Raw genomic sequence first — 17,082 nt, 5'->3', positions numbered from 1 at the left:
ATGAGACTTAAACTGGGTCGAAACAACCTCCCAACGAGCTATCAGGCATATACACAATATGTGCACACGTCATATAATATATATATGAGTAAATACTTACACACAGTGACCTGCACTTAGCACGTAGTCTTTATCCAACAAATTGCCGGCACATTGAAATCCTTCGGCTCCATTTATGTGCACGATTCCAGAGAACTGACAATTCTGAGATACACGACCGTTTACTATTCTCTCAATTGTCAAATTGTTTTCGGAATTCTTTGCCTGATCTGAGAAAAAGAGAAGTTATAATGAATTAAGTAATTTCACGATTAAGAGATCGGCGTATGACCGTCTCGAAAGGTAACTGGTCATTCTGCTGAAATAATAATCTTTCATATATTACTAGAACTTCAGACGTTAGACTTCATGTCAAAAAGTTAGGTAAATTTCCTGGTTCAAAGAGCGAAACATTAGCTAATCTCGATCTGCAGCTTAACGTAGAAATTGTGTTAGAACTCAAAATTCTACGTTAATTATCTTGAGAGAGGATCCCTCATGTGGTGCATAAAAACACTTGCAATTATATCGGTGACAGACAAGAGTCGTCTGCTATGGCCGCAAGGACAGTCAGATCCTGTGGTTTCACCCTGCTATTGATTCCTTAGTGACAAATATCCAACAGTGCGATTACAGCCAAAATCTCTCGTCAACGATAAATAGAATCTCAATGTCTATTCAGGCACTGGTGTCGAAAATAGCCACTGAGCTTATCAAAAAACAATTGATAGCGATGGACATCTGTCATTGAGGAATCCATAGCAGGGCGAAATTACGTGATCTAGCAGTTCCAGTGACCGTGGAAGACGAATCTGTCATGTCAGAGATATCACTACGTGTGCTTTTATGCATCATGAGTTTTTATGAGAGACCCTCTCTCTCGAGGTAAATGTCGCAGTATGCTGTTTCTGTCGCAATTAATTATTTTCTACTGAAATATTATATTTCTGAGCCCTAATTAAATGTCTTGTAACGCTGTTACAAATTCAAGACCTTTTGTATGAAGTGGAACAAGTTTTGATGGATTACGTAAATTAAAATACAAAGTTCAAAAATTGGGAAGGAATACCTGTTAACAAGGAAACCTAATCGAAATTCTACGGCTTTTAATTTATATAGAAGTCGCAAATTGTGGAGAACATACTAAGAGAGTATTAGTAATACGGTCCAAGAGATTAGAACATCAGAATGCTAATCGCAGTTGTATTTTCATCTTCAAAGAAAAATCTCTTCTGTTCAAACGTTGTGTGTTTACAACAAATGCGATTCTTGATGTCAGGGGAATTTGAAGCACCGGTGTTTCGATCTGGGTATGAACCTTCACACAAAGCTACTCCTGGATCAATGAATTAAAAGGAGAATGGTGATTCATGTTTATAGAATAAAGCAAACAAATTATTTGCTGATGCGTGCTGATGTCTGCTAAACTAATAATAAATAATCACGTGTTTGGAGGACAGCAAGGACGAAAGCTATGGCGTAAATATTCATTGTTAAAACTTTTCAGGAGATCTGATCGAGGGCATGTCAACTACTGTTGTATTTTGTCATTGGAGAACACCTTCTCCTTCTCGATGATGTGAAGATAGAACCAATTATTTCCGAGGCTTTTGTGACAGTATCAAAAGATATGGAAAGGAACATAGAGGAAATGGGAAAATAATGCTTGGTAGGACTGTTGCAAAACGTTTACCTCCTTAGCACAGCTATAATCACCAGCAAAGTATTAGATAGCTGAAGAGAACTATTATTATGGTACTCTAGGCTGCAGATAGTAAGCCCGTTACTCGTCACATTCGGAGATTTAAAATAAAACTCGAGTTAAAAGAAGAGGAAGAGGAAGAAAGAGGAGGAAGTTGAAGAAAATACAAATTATAAATTTTTTATGTGAACACCATGTAGCTCTTCTCTATATCACAATTTCCAGTTAATATTTCTTATCCCCATCACATTGAGATAAGATGGTTAACTCGCTTTGTAGTAGAGGACTCAACTAGAGGGCGCTGCATATGCAAATATTTTGCCTGTTATTTTACTGCAAGTCTGTAAACTGGCATTTAATGGTTCATATGTCATAAAACGGACAGTTCAACAATTCCTCTCATTGAGCAAATCATACTGTGTTTCAGAGATTACACACACACACACACACACACACACACACACACACACACACACATGTGAAAGTTAGATATTAGATACATGCTTAATGTGTTAGTTAGATATTAGATACATGCTTAATGTGTTAGTTAGATATTAGATACATGCTGTACGCTATTTGTCTCATGATCGTATAAACAGACTTCCTATAAACAAAGTTTCTGGAATACACCAAATGACTGGACTCCATTGTATAATACAGCCTGAAGACAGACTTCAACATAATGACGTCTTTATAGTTATTTTACTCTACTAATCTGGCTTTCCTCTCGTTTCCTTCAAAGTGTTCATAATGCAGTCTTAATTATTCATTTCAGAATCTGATTGTGAGAGACGGTATTGTACCATCGCTGGCGCCATTTTCTATCTGTTAAGTACCAGTTTCCCATTTTCATGTTGTCGTCCAGAATTTTATGTGAATAAATATATAACATAAATGAATAATGTACACCTTTAAGGAAAATGGTTGCAATTATTTTTTATGGTCTATTGAACATTTTTACACTCAAGATAGACATCATTGATGAATAAAAGCAAAGTCTTAAGAAACAAAACGAAAGATGTCGGCTACACATAGTATTTTGGTAAATCCTATAATATTTATTAGTTACAAACTTTGGCAAAAGGTTACAAATTCCGGGGGAGGGGCTAAGTGGATTTACAGTGCTCCACTGGTTCTTAATTGATCAGTCTCGAAAAGATGAAAAACAAAGACGACCCCGCTAGAATCTGAACTCAGAACGTAAAGACGGACGAAACGGTACAAAGTATTCCACTCGGAGTGCTAACGGTTCTGCCAGCTCACTGCCTGGCAAGTTTTATTTTATTAATGGCCCTCTTCTCTTCTCACATATTTTATACTCAGTTTTGATAAGGTTTTTCAAGAAAAACGAAACATCTAATGTAAATTAAAACACTTAATTTTTTTTTTAAAAGTGGCATTTTCATTTTTATTTATCTTTAATATCTACTTCCTCGTGTGGTACATTTACAAATCTTTTCAAAAATACATACATATATATATATAACCTACTATAAATATACTATGTGCACACATACACACATATATTTAAACAGATATATGCATGTATGTCTACGACCGGCCCCCGCACAGTCCACGCCGATCAAATTCACTCACAAGGCATTGTTTGGTCCAGGGCTATAGAAGAAGACGTTTGTCTAAAGTGCCGAACTCTGGTACTGAACCCGAAATCACGTGGCTGCAAAGCGAGCTTCTTAACCACAAAGCCACGCCTACGTACTTCACAGAGTAAAATAATGCTCGAAATATAAAGGAGCACTCTATGGGTTACGACGATGGGAGGCCCAGCTGATACGATCAGTGGAACAGCCTGCTCGTAAAATAATGTGCAAGTGGCTTAGAACTCCAGAGATATGCTTACCCTTGACGTAGTTCTCAGGAAGATTCAGCGTGACACAGAATGTGACAAGACTGGCCCTTTGGGTTACAGCTACAACTGAGTGGGCTCGAGCAACGTGAAATAAAGTGTCTTGCTCAAGGACACAACGCGTCGCCGGGAATTGAACTCACGTTCAACACCCTCGTCACTAATCCAAGTGACTTCACTACTCGAAATATTAATGCTGAAAGTAAAAAGTAAAATGAAGGTGGAGTTTATTGGTTCGACATTTCGTAGCAGTACAGAGACATTACCTTGTACATCGGCTGATATTATGAAGATTAGCAGCGAAATCATAATGAAACGTAAGATTCTCAGTTGTTCCATCGATGTTGCTTTTTTCGCAAATGATGCTTCTCGATTTCTCAGATGATTTAATGTCTGACGTAAAAAATACAAGTTATTGATAAATTAAAGATTTGTGTGCGTATGTGTGTGTGTGTGTGTATACATGTGTGTATGTTTGTATGTATGTATGTACGTATGTATGTATGTATTATGTATGTATGTATATATATATATATATATATATATATATATATATATATATATATATATATATATATATATATATATATAAGGAATACAAAAAATGGGGACACGAAAGCAAAACATCCAGACAGTTACAAAAATGGGTCAGCAAAACATTCAGATACAAAAGATGGACAAGGAAAGACAAAGACGGGTCATTCGGAGTTTTCTTTCCTCAGTCGAGTTCCAGATTATCTTTGCAGTTTCGGCTGGTTATATTCGAGATTGCTCCAATCTGCCCCCCCCCCCCAAGGAAAAATTAAGCTAAGAGTACTAGATTCCTTGGAAGAAACAGCGAATGTATACGAAAACAAGGACGGAAAAAAACGGAAAAATGGTGCACGTACACTTTGGTCTCACTCCCCCCCCCTCTCCCCCCTCTCCCCCCCCTCCCCCCTCTCCCCTCTCTCTCCCCCTCTCTCTCCCCCTCTCTCTCCCCCTCTCTCTCCCCCTCTCTCTCCCCCTCTCTCTCCCCCTCTCTCTCCCCCTCTCTCTCCCCCTCTCTCTCCCCCTCTCTCTCCCCCTCTCTCTCCCCCTCTCTCTCCCCCCTCTCCCCCTCTCCCCCTCTCCCCCTCTCCCCCTCTCCCCCTCTCCTCCTCTCTCCCCCTCTCTCCCCCTCTCTCCCCCTCTCTCCCCCTCTCTCTCCCCATCTCTCCCCCCCTCTCTCCCCCTCTCCCCCCTCTCTCCCCCCCCTCTCTCCCCCCTCTCTCTCCCCCCTCTCTCTCTCTCGCTATATATATATATATATATATATATATATATATATCCTGATACATTAAGCACTTTTATGGGAATGTGTGCGTATGTGTGTATGTCTGTGTATCTATATATTTTCATCGTTCGACATTTCTGTATATACATATATACAGACTTACACACACACTCAAACACACACACACACACACACACACACACACACACACACACACACACACACACACACACACACACACACACACACACACACACACACACACACACAAATTGTTATTAATGCAAACAAATTTAAGAATGGAAATGAAGCTGAAGACGCGCAGAATATAAATTAGAATTAATTTGAATTCAATTATATTTTAAAATGTAGGAATGCACTTCATCGGTTTCACATTAGATTTTCACAAACTGTATAATCTATGGGGTTACATGACAAATTGTGTCTATTCTGGCCGTCGATATAAAAACAGGTTGTTTATAAAGTAGAAATGTGGTTAAGAACGCTATTAAACATCAGCAGGATATCCGGTTGTAATCCGCCTAAAACGTAGCTGTAAATTGTTATTGATGATATTATTATCGGTTTTAAAGCGTGGTATTTGATTTGTTCTGGAGATTAACCTTTCATGCAAGAAATGATATTGCTATCCAATAATTTTATGGATTCTCGTATCAAATCCACCGCAGTACAGATATATACTCTGTATATATTGTGTACAATAATCTCTCGCCATATCGCGGTTCACGTATCGAGGTTTATTATTTAAGCTTACGTCGATTCCACCGTGGTGTTATTTTGCATTTATAATAAAATAAATATATATTGGGGTGGCGAGCTGGTAGAATCGTTAGCACGCTAGGCGAAATGCTTAGCGGTATTTCGTCAGAGTTCAAATTGCGCTGGGGTCGACTTTGCCTTTCATCCTTTCGGGGTCGATTAAATGAGCACCGGTTACGCACAGGGCTCGATCTAATCGACGTAATCCCTTTGTCTGTCCTTATTTGTCCCCTCTATGTTTAGTCCATGTGGGCAATAATGAAATAAATGAAACAAATATATACAAATGATAAAAATAAAAAAAATACACAGTACAGTACTGTTTCTACTTCGCACATTTTCAAATATCGCGGGGGGGAGGTGGAACGTAGCACCCACGATAGTTGAGGGATTACTGTATTGCATATTTCCATTGTGTAAATGGCGTTCTTTTACCTGTTTCAGTCATTTGACTGCGGCCATGCTAGAGCAACGCTTTAGTCGAGCAAATCGACCCCCAGGACTTATTATTTGTAAGCCTAGTACTTATTCTATCGGTCACTTTTGCCGAACCGCTAGGTTACGGGGGACGTAAACACACAAGAACTGGCACACAAATATATACATATACATACATACATATATATATATATATATATATATATATGCGAGTAAAAATAAATACAAAAAAAGGGGTTTTGTATGATTGTGTATAGAGGAATATATTATTTTGTTTAAAAGAGTTCCAACACTATCTGTTTTTTATGTTTTATTTATATTCCTTGTGGTATTTCATATTTTCTATACTTTGTAGTATTTCATCATGGCCGGTATGACACGACGGGCTTCTTTCAGTTTCCGTCTACTAAATTCATTCACGAGGCTTTAGTCGGCCCGAGGCTATAGTAGAAGACACTTGGTCAAGGTGCCACTCAGTGGGACTGAACACCGAACCATGTGGTTGGTAAACAAGCTACTTATCATACAGCCAGCCACTCCTGCGCCGAAAACATAATTCCCGCATATTTCTAAATCAAATATGGACGCAAAATCACATAAATGTGAAAACAACCTTTTTGTTTTTAATTCTGGATAGTTTTAAGTTCTTCAGATAACTCGAAAATGAGCAGAAGCTGGAGATTCGTGAGGTAAGTCAGCGATGGAAATAACACTATTCTTATTAATGTGTGGAATCTTAGAGTGAAGGGGAAACTCATACATCAAAATATTGGTTTCAAAATTTGGCAAATGGCCAGCAATTTCGAGGGATGGAGAGGGTGGCTAGTCGATTACATCGACTCCAGTTCTCAATTGGTACTTGTTTTATAGTCCCAAAACGATGAAAGGCAAAGTCGACCTTGGCGAAATTTGAACTAAGAACGTGGAGATGGAAGAAATGCCGCTAAGCATTTTCCCCGGCGTGCTAACGGTTCTGCCAGCTTGCCGAATTGTTATACTTGCTGTGATACTAAGTGTTGCGATGATCCCCAGCACTAGCGTAGCCAGAGTGTCTGCTGCTCGGGGCTGCCCTTCCGTTTTCCGAATCCAGACACCACAGAAAGCACATAATGTCTACAGCAGACTCACAAGTGGTGCCCCTTTAATAGTGCCACCCGGGGTGGACCGCCCCTACCGCTACGCTAGTGATCCCTAGTTGATTGATTTGACAGAAAAGCTTTACCCATCATCACCTTCGTAATTCTAAACATCGTCATATCAGCTTCACAGGAGACTCAATGTTTTTCATTCAACCAACAGAAGAAAATAAAGAAATAATAAAGGCTTCCAGATCTTGAATATCCCGCATAAATTCATGCATTCGCAAAGCAGTATTCTTCAAGATGTCTGCTGCTCGGGGCTGACCTTCCGTTTGCCGAATCCAGACACCACAGAAAGCACATAATGTCTACAGCAGACCCACAAGTGGTTCCCCTTTTATAGTGTCACCCGGGGTGGACCGCCCCTACCGCTACGCTAGTGATCCCTAGTTGATTGATTTGACAGAAAAGCTTTACCCATCATCACCTTCGTAATTCTAAACATCGTCATATCAGCTTCACAGGAGACTCAATGTTTTTCATTCAACCAACAGAAGAAAATAAAGAAATAATAAAGGCGTCCAGATCTTGAATATCCCGCATAAATTCATGCATTCGCAAAGCAGTATTCTTCAAGATGTTGTTCAGCAACTAATCAATGTCACTGGGATTCATTGATTGACGTGAAGAAAATATAAATACTCAGGAAACTGAATTCCTCAACATCGGAAGGACTCACCGGATTATATGAGTGGAACTCGGAGTATAACGGCATCCTCTCTGTTGGTGCAACCAATGAGATTCGAGATCGCAATTACATATGGTCTAATCTTCTTAACCGTTTGCCATGTGCCATTACATAACTATGGTTAATCTAAATTATGTAACAGAATTATTGGGGAAATTAAGTCTGTGTGGTGATCGATTTGACGGTTCCAAGGAATTTAAAATTCTGCAGGTTAATGAACTATTTCTTCCTGATCCACAACACTGTCTATTGATCTGTCGGTTTTGATCTCTAGGTATTGATTTATAGGTATTGATTTGTAACTATGACTATTTCTTGGAAGCACCGACAGCAGCTGCCAGTTGATGGTATTTCCCAAGCATTTTGCTTTCTGCACACCCACTTGTATATTAGTTAATGTAGGTTGGAGGAACATTTTCGATATCAATTCTTGAGTTGTAACCATTACACACATAAGAGCTGTGTCGACGGCATCTTTTCTGACGGAAGAGTCATTCTTGTTCTGTTTGTAACAAAGTTTTCTTCTAAAACGACGGACAACTATTCATTGAAAAAATTGTCTCTCATGCTTGTAGACAGTTTGATAATTTTAACTTCCGTCCACTGAGATGACTATTGGAAGCAAACATGAATATCATCAGTCAGCATTTTGTCTTTTTGGAATCACTAGAAGAGTTTGAGAAAATCACAGTAGTTCTTTTGTCACTCAAGTCCTGCCCAGTGTTGAACATTCGTTTCCGACACTCATTTGGAATCACTTAAGAACACTGTACAGTTCCTAAATTCTTCGGAATGTTGCAAACAGTTGCCTTATTCGTGCCATAGTCTTCGGACAGACGTGTCACAATCTGTGAACTGCCTATAAAAATAGACTGCAGATAGAATGCATCAGAGAAGATCGTGGAAGAATTTGGGTTACTGAACATTTGTAAATAGACACCTTGAAAAGATAGTCGATGTTCAACATAAAAGAACCTGTTACCTGTTGTGGAACGTAACTAACATGTGTGTATAAAAAGTTCCTTCTAATATAGGCACAAGGCCTGGAATTTTTGTGGAAGGGGCAAGTCGATTACATCGATCCCAAATTCTACTGGTACTTATTTTATCGACCCCGAAAAAATGGAAGACAAAGTTGTCTCCGATGACAATGTGAATTCAGAGGGTAAAGACGGACGAAATACCGCTAAGCATTTTGCCCAGCGAGGTAACAATTCTGTCAACTCACCTACTTACAATCATGAATAGTGGCACCACAATAATCCGGATGCCAAACGTCCAACCTTGTTCATTGTTTACTCAGGAATATTTCTTGGTCAAAGAGATACACTGGTAACACACTGGCAGAAATTCCAACGACAGTAATAACTATAAACGTCGTAGATTTTAAAATGCGATACAATTTAAAATATATCTAACCATAGCATTTGAAAATAAAGGAACCTTACTATTATATAAAGTAAAATTTATGCTAGTTTTCTTTACTTGACAAGTGTCAAAATTTATTACTTCTTTTCCTGTCTGCAAAAGAGAAGTGATTGCTGGTCGTTATAATAATCGTAGAGAAAAAGATAGGACAATAATGTCTGATTTTATCTGCTGAAAATATCTGCTGAAATAAAATAGTGAACAAGTTGTGAAATTTTCATGACATTTACGTTAGTTATATAGATATATGCTAACGCTTCCAAACACTTGTAATCATTAAGCTTTAACATGAAATAACTCGCACTCTCTGACTAAAATATATTTATTTTATTGAATATAATCAAGGTTATCTCACACGATAGCATCGCTCATTCTCCATATTGAAATAAAATACAAAAGCAAAACCTAGTAACAAAAATACTGCAATATTTACCTTGTTTCTCTCCGATCAAAGTTGATTTAACGTAGTTTACTGTCTTCCCGCCAGCAATGTATCTCTATATTCTGCTAACGAATCACTTCTTTAAGTAGATATTTATTTGATTCCTGTTTGCTAGTTGCTTTTTGTTTTTGTTCTTATTTGCTTTGAAAATATATGAAATTGTATATGTTTAATGACTTGAGGTAACATGAGTGTTTGCAACATATAAATTAAAGCATCGTGGTACTTATGAGCGAACACGTATATGTGGGAGCACATGCATGGTGTTTTGGGGTGTGTATGCATGCATATATACACACACACAAACATATATGTACACATACATACATACATACATACATACACATACACACAACACATGCATATATATATATATATATATATATATATATATATATATATATATATATATATATATACATATATATATATATACATTACATATATATATACATATATATACATGCATATATATGTATATATATACACATGCATACATATATACATATATATATATATATGTGTATGCATATATATGCATGTGTATATATATATATATATATATGTTTGTATACATATGTATATATGTATATATGTATGTATAAATATATATATATACATACGTATATATATATATATATATATATATATATATATATATATATATATATATATATATATATATATATATATATATATATATATACATTTATATATATATACATATATATGCATGTGTGTATATATATATACATGTATGTATATATATGTGCATATATATATGTATATGTATATATACATATATATAGATACATAAATTATAATACAAGAAGATAGAATGGACAGGTTTTAATGCAAAACCACTACAACCGTTTCTATTCATTAGCATCAGCTGTTAATTGCTGAGTGTTTCACGTATTATACACATTCTTGCATTTAATATAATGCAACAATAGTTGTGTGCCCGCACGTCTTCAGTTGAGTAAGTCCGGCACCGCTGCTGGATCAGCTATAGACTTCCCATTGTTTTATACTCATTTTCTATTCTTAGCATTCCTTTGACAAAGGGCATCACACAAAGGGATACAAATGATAAAAAATACCTAAAATGAATTAGAGAAAATTAAAACTAAAAATATAACACATAAAATAAACAAACCACAATAAACTGATTGAAATAAAAAAATAAAAAATATTAAACTGAAAATAAACAATCCCCTTATTCAACACATTCTTAAGCACAAACATGTCTCGACTTTTACGACTGGTCAACATGTTGCCGCAGCGGATATTAACGGATTTCCAGTAAAAAGAGTAGTGCTGTCCTAGGATAGCATATGGTAGCCGATACTCGTAGAAGAGCTTCGGAAAGCACGTTATAATGTCATTAGCCCGAGGTAATTCAATAATATATATATATGCATATATATATATATATATATATATATATATATATATACATATATATATATATATATATATATATATATATATATATATATATATATATATATATATATATATATATATATATATATATATATATATATATATATATATATATACATGTTTATATATTTGTGTGTGTATGCATATGTGTAGATGATATCAGAGCAGAAAAAATAGCTAATATTGTGTTGTAGTTTCATGTTAATAGCGTCGGTGAAAAATTAGTGCTTCTTACGTCAACGATGACACATCAGTAAAAGGAGTGGAAAATATATATATAATATCTAGATGACTGTTTACTTTTTCATGTCATTGCAAATAGCTGGGAGCTGGACATGAAACGTAAAGATATCAAACTGTGCATTTATGAACATGACGTGGATACAACCACGCACGCGCTCACACACTCGCGCGCACATGCATAATCATACAGATTTACAATCATATTAATATTCTAGAATATTTATGCACACACACACACACACACATATATATATATACAGGTGGATGTCGGTATGCACATACCTGTACGTATATATGCATATACTCATTTACTATTTGTTTATATATATATATATATATATATATATATATATATATATATATATATATATATATATACATACATATAATATATATATACATATAATGTATATAATATATATATACATACATATATATGTATGCATACACGCACTCTCACAAACATATGTATGTATATATACATGAATGGGTAATTTAGAAAGGGACTTAACTCAAGAGTGCCCATTTGCATTTATTTGAACAACTTAGACAAATACAGGTATATCAAACATCATACAACATAAATTCATGATTTATTACTGTTACTTCTATTTCAAGGATAGAAGTAGTAGTAGTGGTGGTGGTGGTGGTATAATTATTATTATTATTATTATTATTATTATTAGTAGTAGTAGTAGTAGTAGTCGTAGTAGTAGTAGTAGTAGTAGTAGTAGTAGTAGTGTGAGTGCATGCGCTGTAACAGCGCGTCGCTACACCCACCATTTGTTGGTGATTCCCTACTACTCCTGGAGTATTCATCTACACCACTTAGCCGAGAGCCCTCCAGCTGCTGGGTCCGTCTGTATAGTCCTTGTCGATGCGATGAGGGATTTGCGAGGTCGGAGCACAAGCCTTACCTCAACCTCTTTTAGGTCGCCTTTTACGGCAGGCACAAGAAACGCTATGTCTATTCATTGACGGTCTCCATACAGCACTAGAGGTACGTGAAATGAATTGTTTTGCCCAAGCATACAACGCGCCGCCAGGTTCGGGAATCGTACCCACGACATGGTGACCGTGAGTACAAAACCCAAGTCACGAAGCAACGCGTCTTCATATGTATCAAAATTACCAAATGCCAATAATCCTTGACATTAACTTTGATGTATAGAATAACTAAAGAGCTGAGAGAATTTCACAGAATTACTTTCATGCTTCACGACAGGGACCAAACAGTCAGGGCTGAAGGCTTCTTAGTGTTGTTTCTGGATATAAACTCGCTCCGAAAGGGTTGAAATGGTGATTGGTGATCCTTCATAGGTGATATTATGCCATTAAGCCATTGACTATTTTTGATAGCCTTTATCGCTTAACAACGTGGATAGAGGACAGGAAAGTTTTATCAATTGCAGCCCACCGCCATGGCATCTAGCTTTATGGACCTCACGACGTACAAATTTGGTTGATTCTGTTTTAGTCAAGTTTTTCTCTACTGTCACATTTACTGCTGTACTTTCGATGGTTTTTAGACACAATGAGCTTCGTTATTCTGCGTTTCCCTTCAACGAGCTTTGCAATCTGTTCAGAATTATGCTTGTCGGAGCAAGTTTAACCTTGGTTTTCAATTTCCAACATGATTTTAGGCTCTCAAACTTTTTTTAATATCGCACAAAAAACAAACAAAAAAAAAACAGTAAAACACAAGCTAATTTAGGAAGACGTATTATATTTAAAGAGAGAAGATAATCGGGATTCGCTGAGAGCTGCAGTAGAGAACTGTTATTTTAGATACTATTTCTCTTGAAATATTGAAAGATTCAGCAGTTTAAGTCCTTGAAGTTGTATTCATCTGCACTTTAACGCTTTTTGCACTTTGGAAGTCAGATATTTAGATATGAATATAAGCAAAAAATTTTTTAAATGTATAAATGGTTGAAAAGCAAAACAGAAGGCTTATATCAAGGCATACAAAATAGCTAAGAACATATTTATAGAGTCTTGGATGGTTGTGTATTTATGATATTGACAATAAACAAATAGTTAAATACAAGAAAGTTGTTATATTGCTTTTATCAACCCCTGTATATTCTTTTATTCTTTTACTTGTTTCAGTCACTTTAGTGCAGCCATGCTGGAGCACCGCCTTTAGTCGAATAAATCGACCGCAGGACATATACTTTGTAAGCCTAGTACTTATTCTATCGTTCTCATTTACCGAACCGCTAGGTAAGGGGACGTAAACACACCAGCATCGGTTGTCAAGCTATCGTGGGGGACAGATACAGACACATGCACACACACACACACACACACACACACACACACACACACACACACACACACACACACAGACAAGACGGGCTTCTTTCAGTTTCCGTCTACAAAATCCGCTCACAAGCTTTTGCTCGCCCCGTGGCTATAGTAGAAGACACTAGCTCAAGGTGCCATGCAGTGGGACTGAACCTAGAACCCTGTGGTTAGGAAGCAAGCTTCTTACCACACAGTAACACATACATATATACAGATTAATTGATATATACATACAATTAGACAGATGGATATTATATATATATATATATATATATATATATATATATATATATATATAGAGAGAGAGAGAGAGAGAGAGATGGATGGATGGATGGGAAGTAATAGAGTACACAGGTGACAATGTGAGTCATGGAAGAAAGCAAGGTAAAATATTTGACAACAAATGGTAGAGAAACAGAATAAAGTACATGAAGAAATTGGTGCAAAGCTTGAAGCAAAAACAAGAATCTGCAAGAATACCGGAATGGCGCCGCAAATAAGCCCCACCATATTTGATGGGTACCGTGCTGGTGCGCGTGTGTATGTGTATGTCTATGTATGTATACATGTATGTATACATGTATGTATGCGTGTGTATCTGTATGTGTGTGGGTATGCATATGTATGCATGTGTATGTGTACATACATACACACACACACGCGTGCACACACACACACACGCACACACACACACACACACACACACACACATATATATATATATATATATATATATATATATATATACTTTATCTCTCTATTTCTCTCTCTCTCTCTCTCTCTCTCTCTCTATATATATATATATATATATATATATATATACATAAATATATAGGGATTGACGGCAAAATTGTTAATTATTAATTTTATTACTAATTGACGATTCCCTGCCCTGCATATCTATATATATATATATATATATATATATATATATACATATATGTGTGTGTGTGTGTGTGTGTGTGTATGTGTGTGCAGGCATGTATGTATATGCAAATCTATATCTAAATTTATCTGTCTATCTTCACCTAGCTACTGAAGTTGACGTTGTTTACCGTAAAAACTAACATCTCTTACTATAACTTACGGATACCTATAACTTACGGATACCGACGACAAAATAGATCAAAGGGAATTCGTTGATATTCAGTTAACGGCCATTTTTGATATTTCGTTAACACAAATTTGTCTGATACCAAGGCAACATGCTTCCAGTCAGAAAGACTAATATATGGGCAAAATATTTTTTGAATGTTTATTCATTTCTTTTTGTTGATTCTCAGGCTATATTCCTGATATGCTGAAGAAAAAAATCGCTAATACATAAAGAGCCAATTTTACGAAACAAAATTATTTAAAAAAAAACAAAAACAAAAACGCAAGACGCCATTACTGTGAAAACTACCCAACAAACTCGAAGATAAACGAGAGAAGGTACTAGTTAATGGGACACAGTGGAATCTTCAATTGGAAATATTCTATCAGAAATATTCAGTTCTATTTGGATTGTCATTTATAACAGTGCCAAGAATTGTCTAAATCTGTTTTTGAACAGCATTAGCAATCACATTGATTTCTTCTCTCAGAGCGCGTTTATATAAAAAGATAAGGCGGAAAGAGACGAGAGAGTTCTTTGGCAAATTTTAGTGTCACTGTATATGTAATTAAAGTCATATATATTTAGCAAGTCATTGATGCATATCGCCTGTTCCGAAGTCTTGTCTATTAGTCTTTGGCATTTGCAGAGCTCATTAACGAAACAGCAACAATAACAATAATGGTAAATATGATAAATGAATAAAAAATAAAATATGAAAAATTTAGTCAAACACTTCGTTATGGGTCACGTTATTTATGTGAATTTGTATACATGTATATACATATATATATGTATGTGTGTGCGCGTGTATATGTATATACATATTTATGAGTGTATATTTGTGTGTATGTATATATGTTTGTATTCATGTGCCTGCATATGCATACATATATACATATAAATATATCTGTAGATGCATATATATATATATATATATATATATATATATATATATATAATCATACGCGTATGTATATATGTGTAAGCACACGCATACATATACACATACACACACACATGTATACATTTGCACATACACATGCACACACATCAATATGTATGTATGTCATTATTCAGTTTATTTCAAGATTTCTTGCCAATAGAGAAAGAACCGGTCTCTAACTTAGATTCAAAGCTCCTTCATTCAAATTTCAACATCAACAACAGGGTATTTTTGTTTGTATGTGTGTATGTATGTATGTATGTATGTATGTATGTATGTATGTATGTATATGTGGAGATCTGTATGTTTTGCTTTATGTATGTATTTTCCTGCATATAGTTACATATGTAAACATGCATATATATATACTTAAATGATAAACTTCTGGTAAGTTTTACAGATTTTTAAAGTTCCTGTGATGGACCGGATCTATAGTTTCGACTTAGCTTTCTCCTTTCTGGTTTTGAGAAGCCTAGTTTCTCAAGATTGGTATTTAGGCAGTGTGTTACATATCCCAGGCCTCCAGTAATTACAGGTATAAATCCGAACTTGTTTAGATAGAGTAACTGCAGATTTCTCAATAGTTCAGCATAGGTGTTCTCATTTTCACTGATCTTCTGCTTTATGTTAACATCCGCTGGGCAGCTAATTTCCAGAACTGTGCACAATTTCTCTTCTCTATCTCAAATCATTAAATCAGGTCTGTTGAGCTTACATTTTATTGAGGTCTTAACTGGGACATTCTACCAGTATTCCTTTTTATTATGAGTAGCTATGTATGTATGTATGTATGTATGTATGTATGTATGTATGTATGTATGTATATATGTATGTATGTATGTATGTATCTATCTATCTATCTATCTTTCTACCTATCTTTTTATTTATCTATATACACATATTTGTGTATGTTTTTGCTTCTGTGTATTAATATTACTACCGTTTTTTCTATTTGATCAAGTCTTTCTTTTTAAATATGTTTGGATGAGATCATTGCTGTTTATTGGGGGAACTAAATACCTCATCATCAACATTTCTAGCTCTCTACAGTCTCACTTAGATGAAGCGATGTTTGTGGGTTCCTGCGAATACAAGATAGGGGCTTCATATTTGGTGTAGACTATGAAGCTCTAGAAAACCAATGATAGAATTAGAAAGTCTATTTTCCCAAACAGGCTTCAAGAAACTCGTGAAAAAATATGAACGAACTTTGAGAAAGAAGATAACAAGAGGTCAAAGCCTGTATGTATGTATATATAT

At 35.7% G+C, this 17,082-nt stretch overlaps 1 protein-coding gene across 2 annotated transcripts in view; it reads right to left on the bottom strand.

Annotated features, from left to right (window-relative positions):
• Window positions 1-17,082, bottom strand: part of LOC128248031 (chymotrypsinogen A-like) — a 67,195-nt gene that overhangs the window by 19,433 nt on the left and 30,680 nt on the right. For both annotated transcript variants that reach the window (XM_052968437.2, XM_052968438.2), the window contains 3 exons: window positions 9,770-9,919; window positions 3,875-4,001; window positions 101-269 (listed from right to left, as the gene is read on the bottom strand). In XM_052968437.2, the coding sequence (XP_052824397.1) occupies window positions 101-269; window positions 3,875-3,947 (242 nt within the window). In that variant the 5' untranslated portion in view covers window positions 3,948-4,001; window positions 9,770-9,919. The remainder of the gene's footprint in view (window positions 1-100; window positions 270-3,874; window positions 4,002-9,769; window positions 9,920-17,082) is intronic.

Source organism: Octopus bimaculoides, chromosome 6 (assembly GCF_046866305.1).
Source record: "Octopus bimaculoides isolate indiv1 chromosome 6, ASM4686630v1, whole genome shotgun sequence".
Lineage (NCBI taxonomy): Eukaryota > Metazoa > Mollusca > Cephalopoda > Octopoda > Octopodidae > Octopus > Octopus bimaculoides.
The sequence above is the reverse complement of the archived record's forward strand: the minus strand, read 5'-3'. Positions and strand labels throughout refer to the sequence as shown.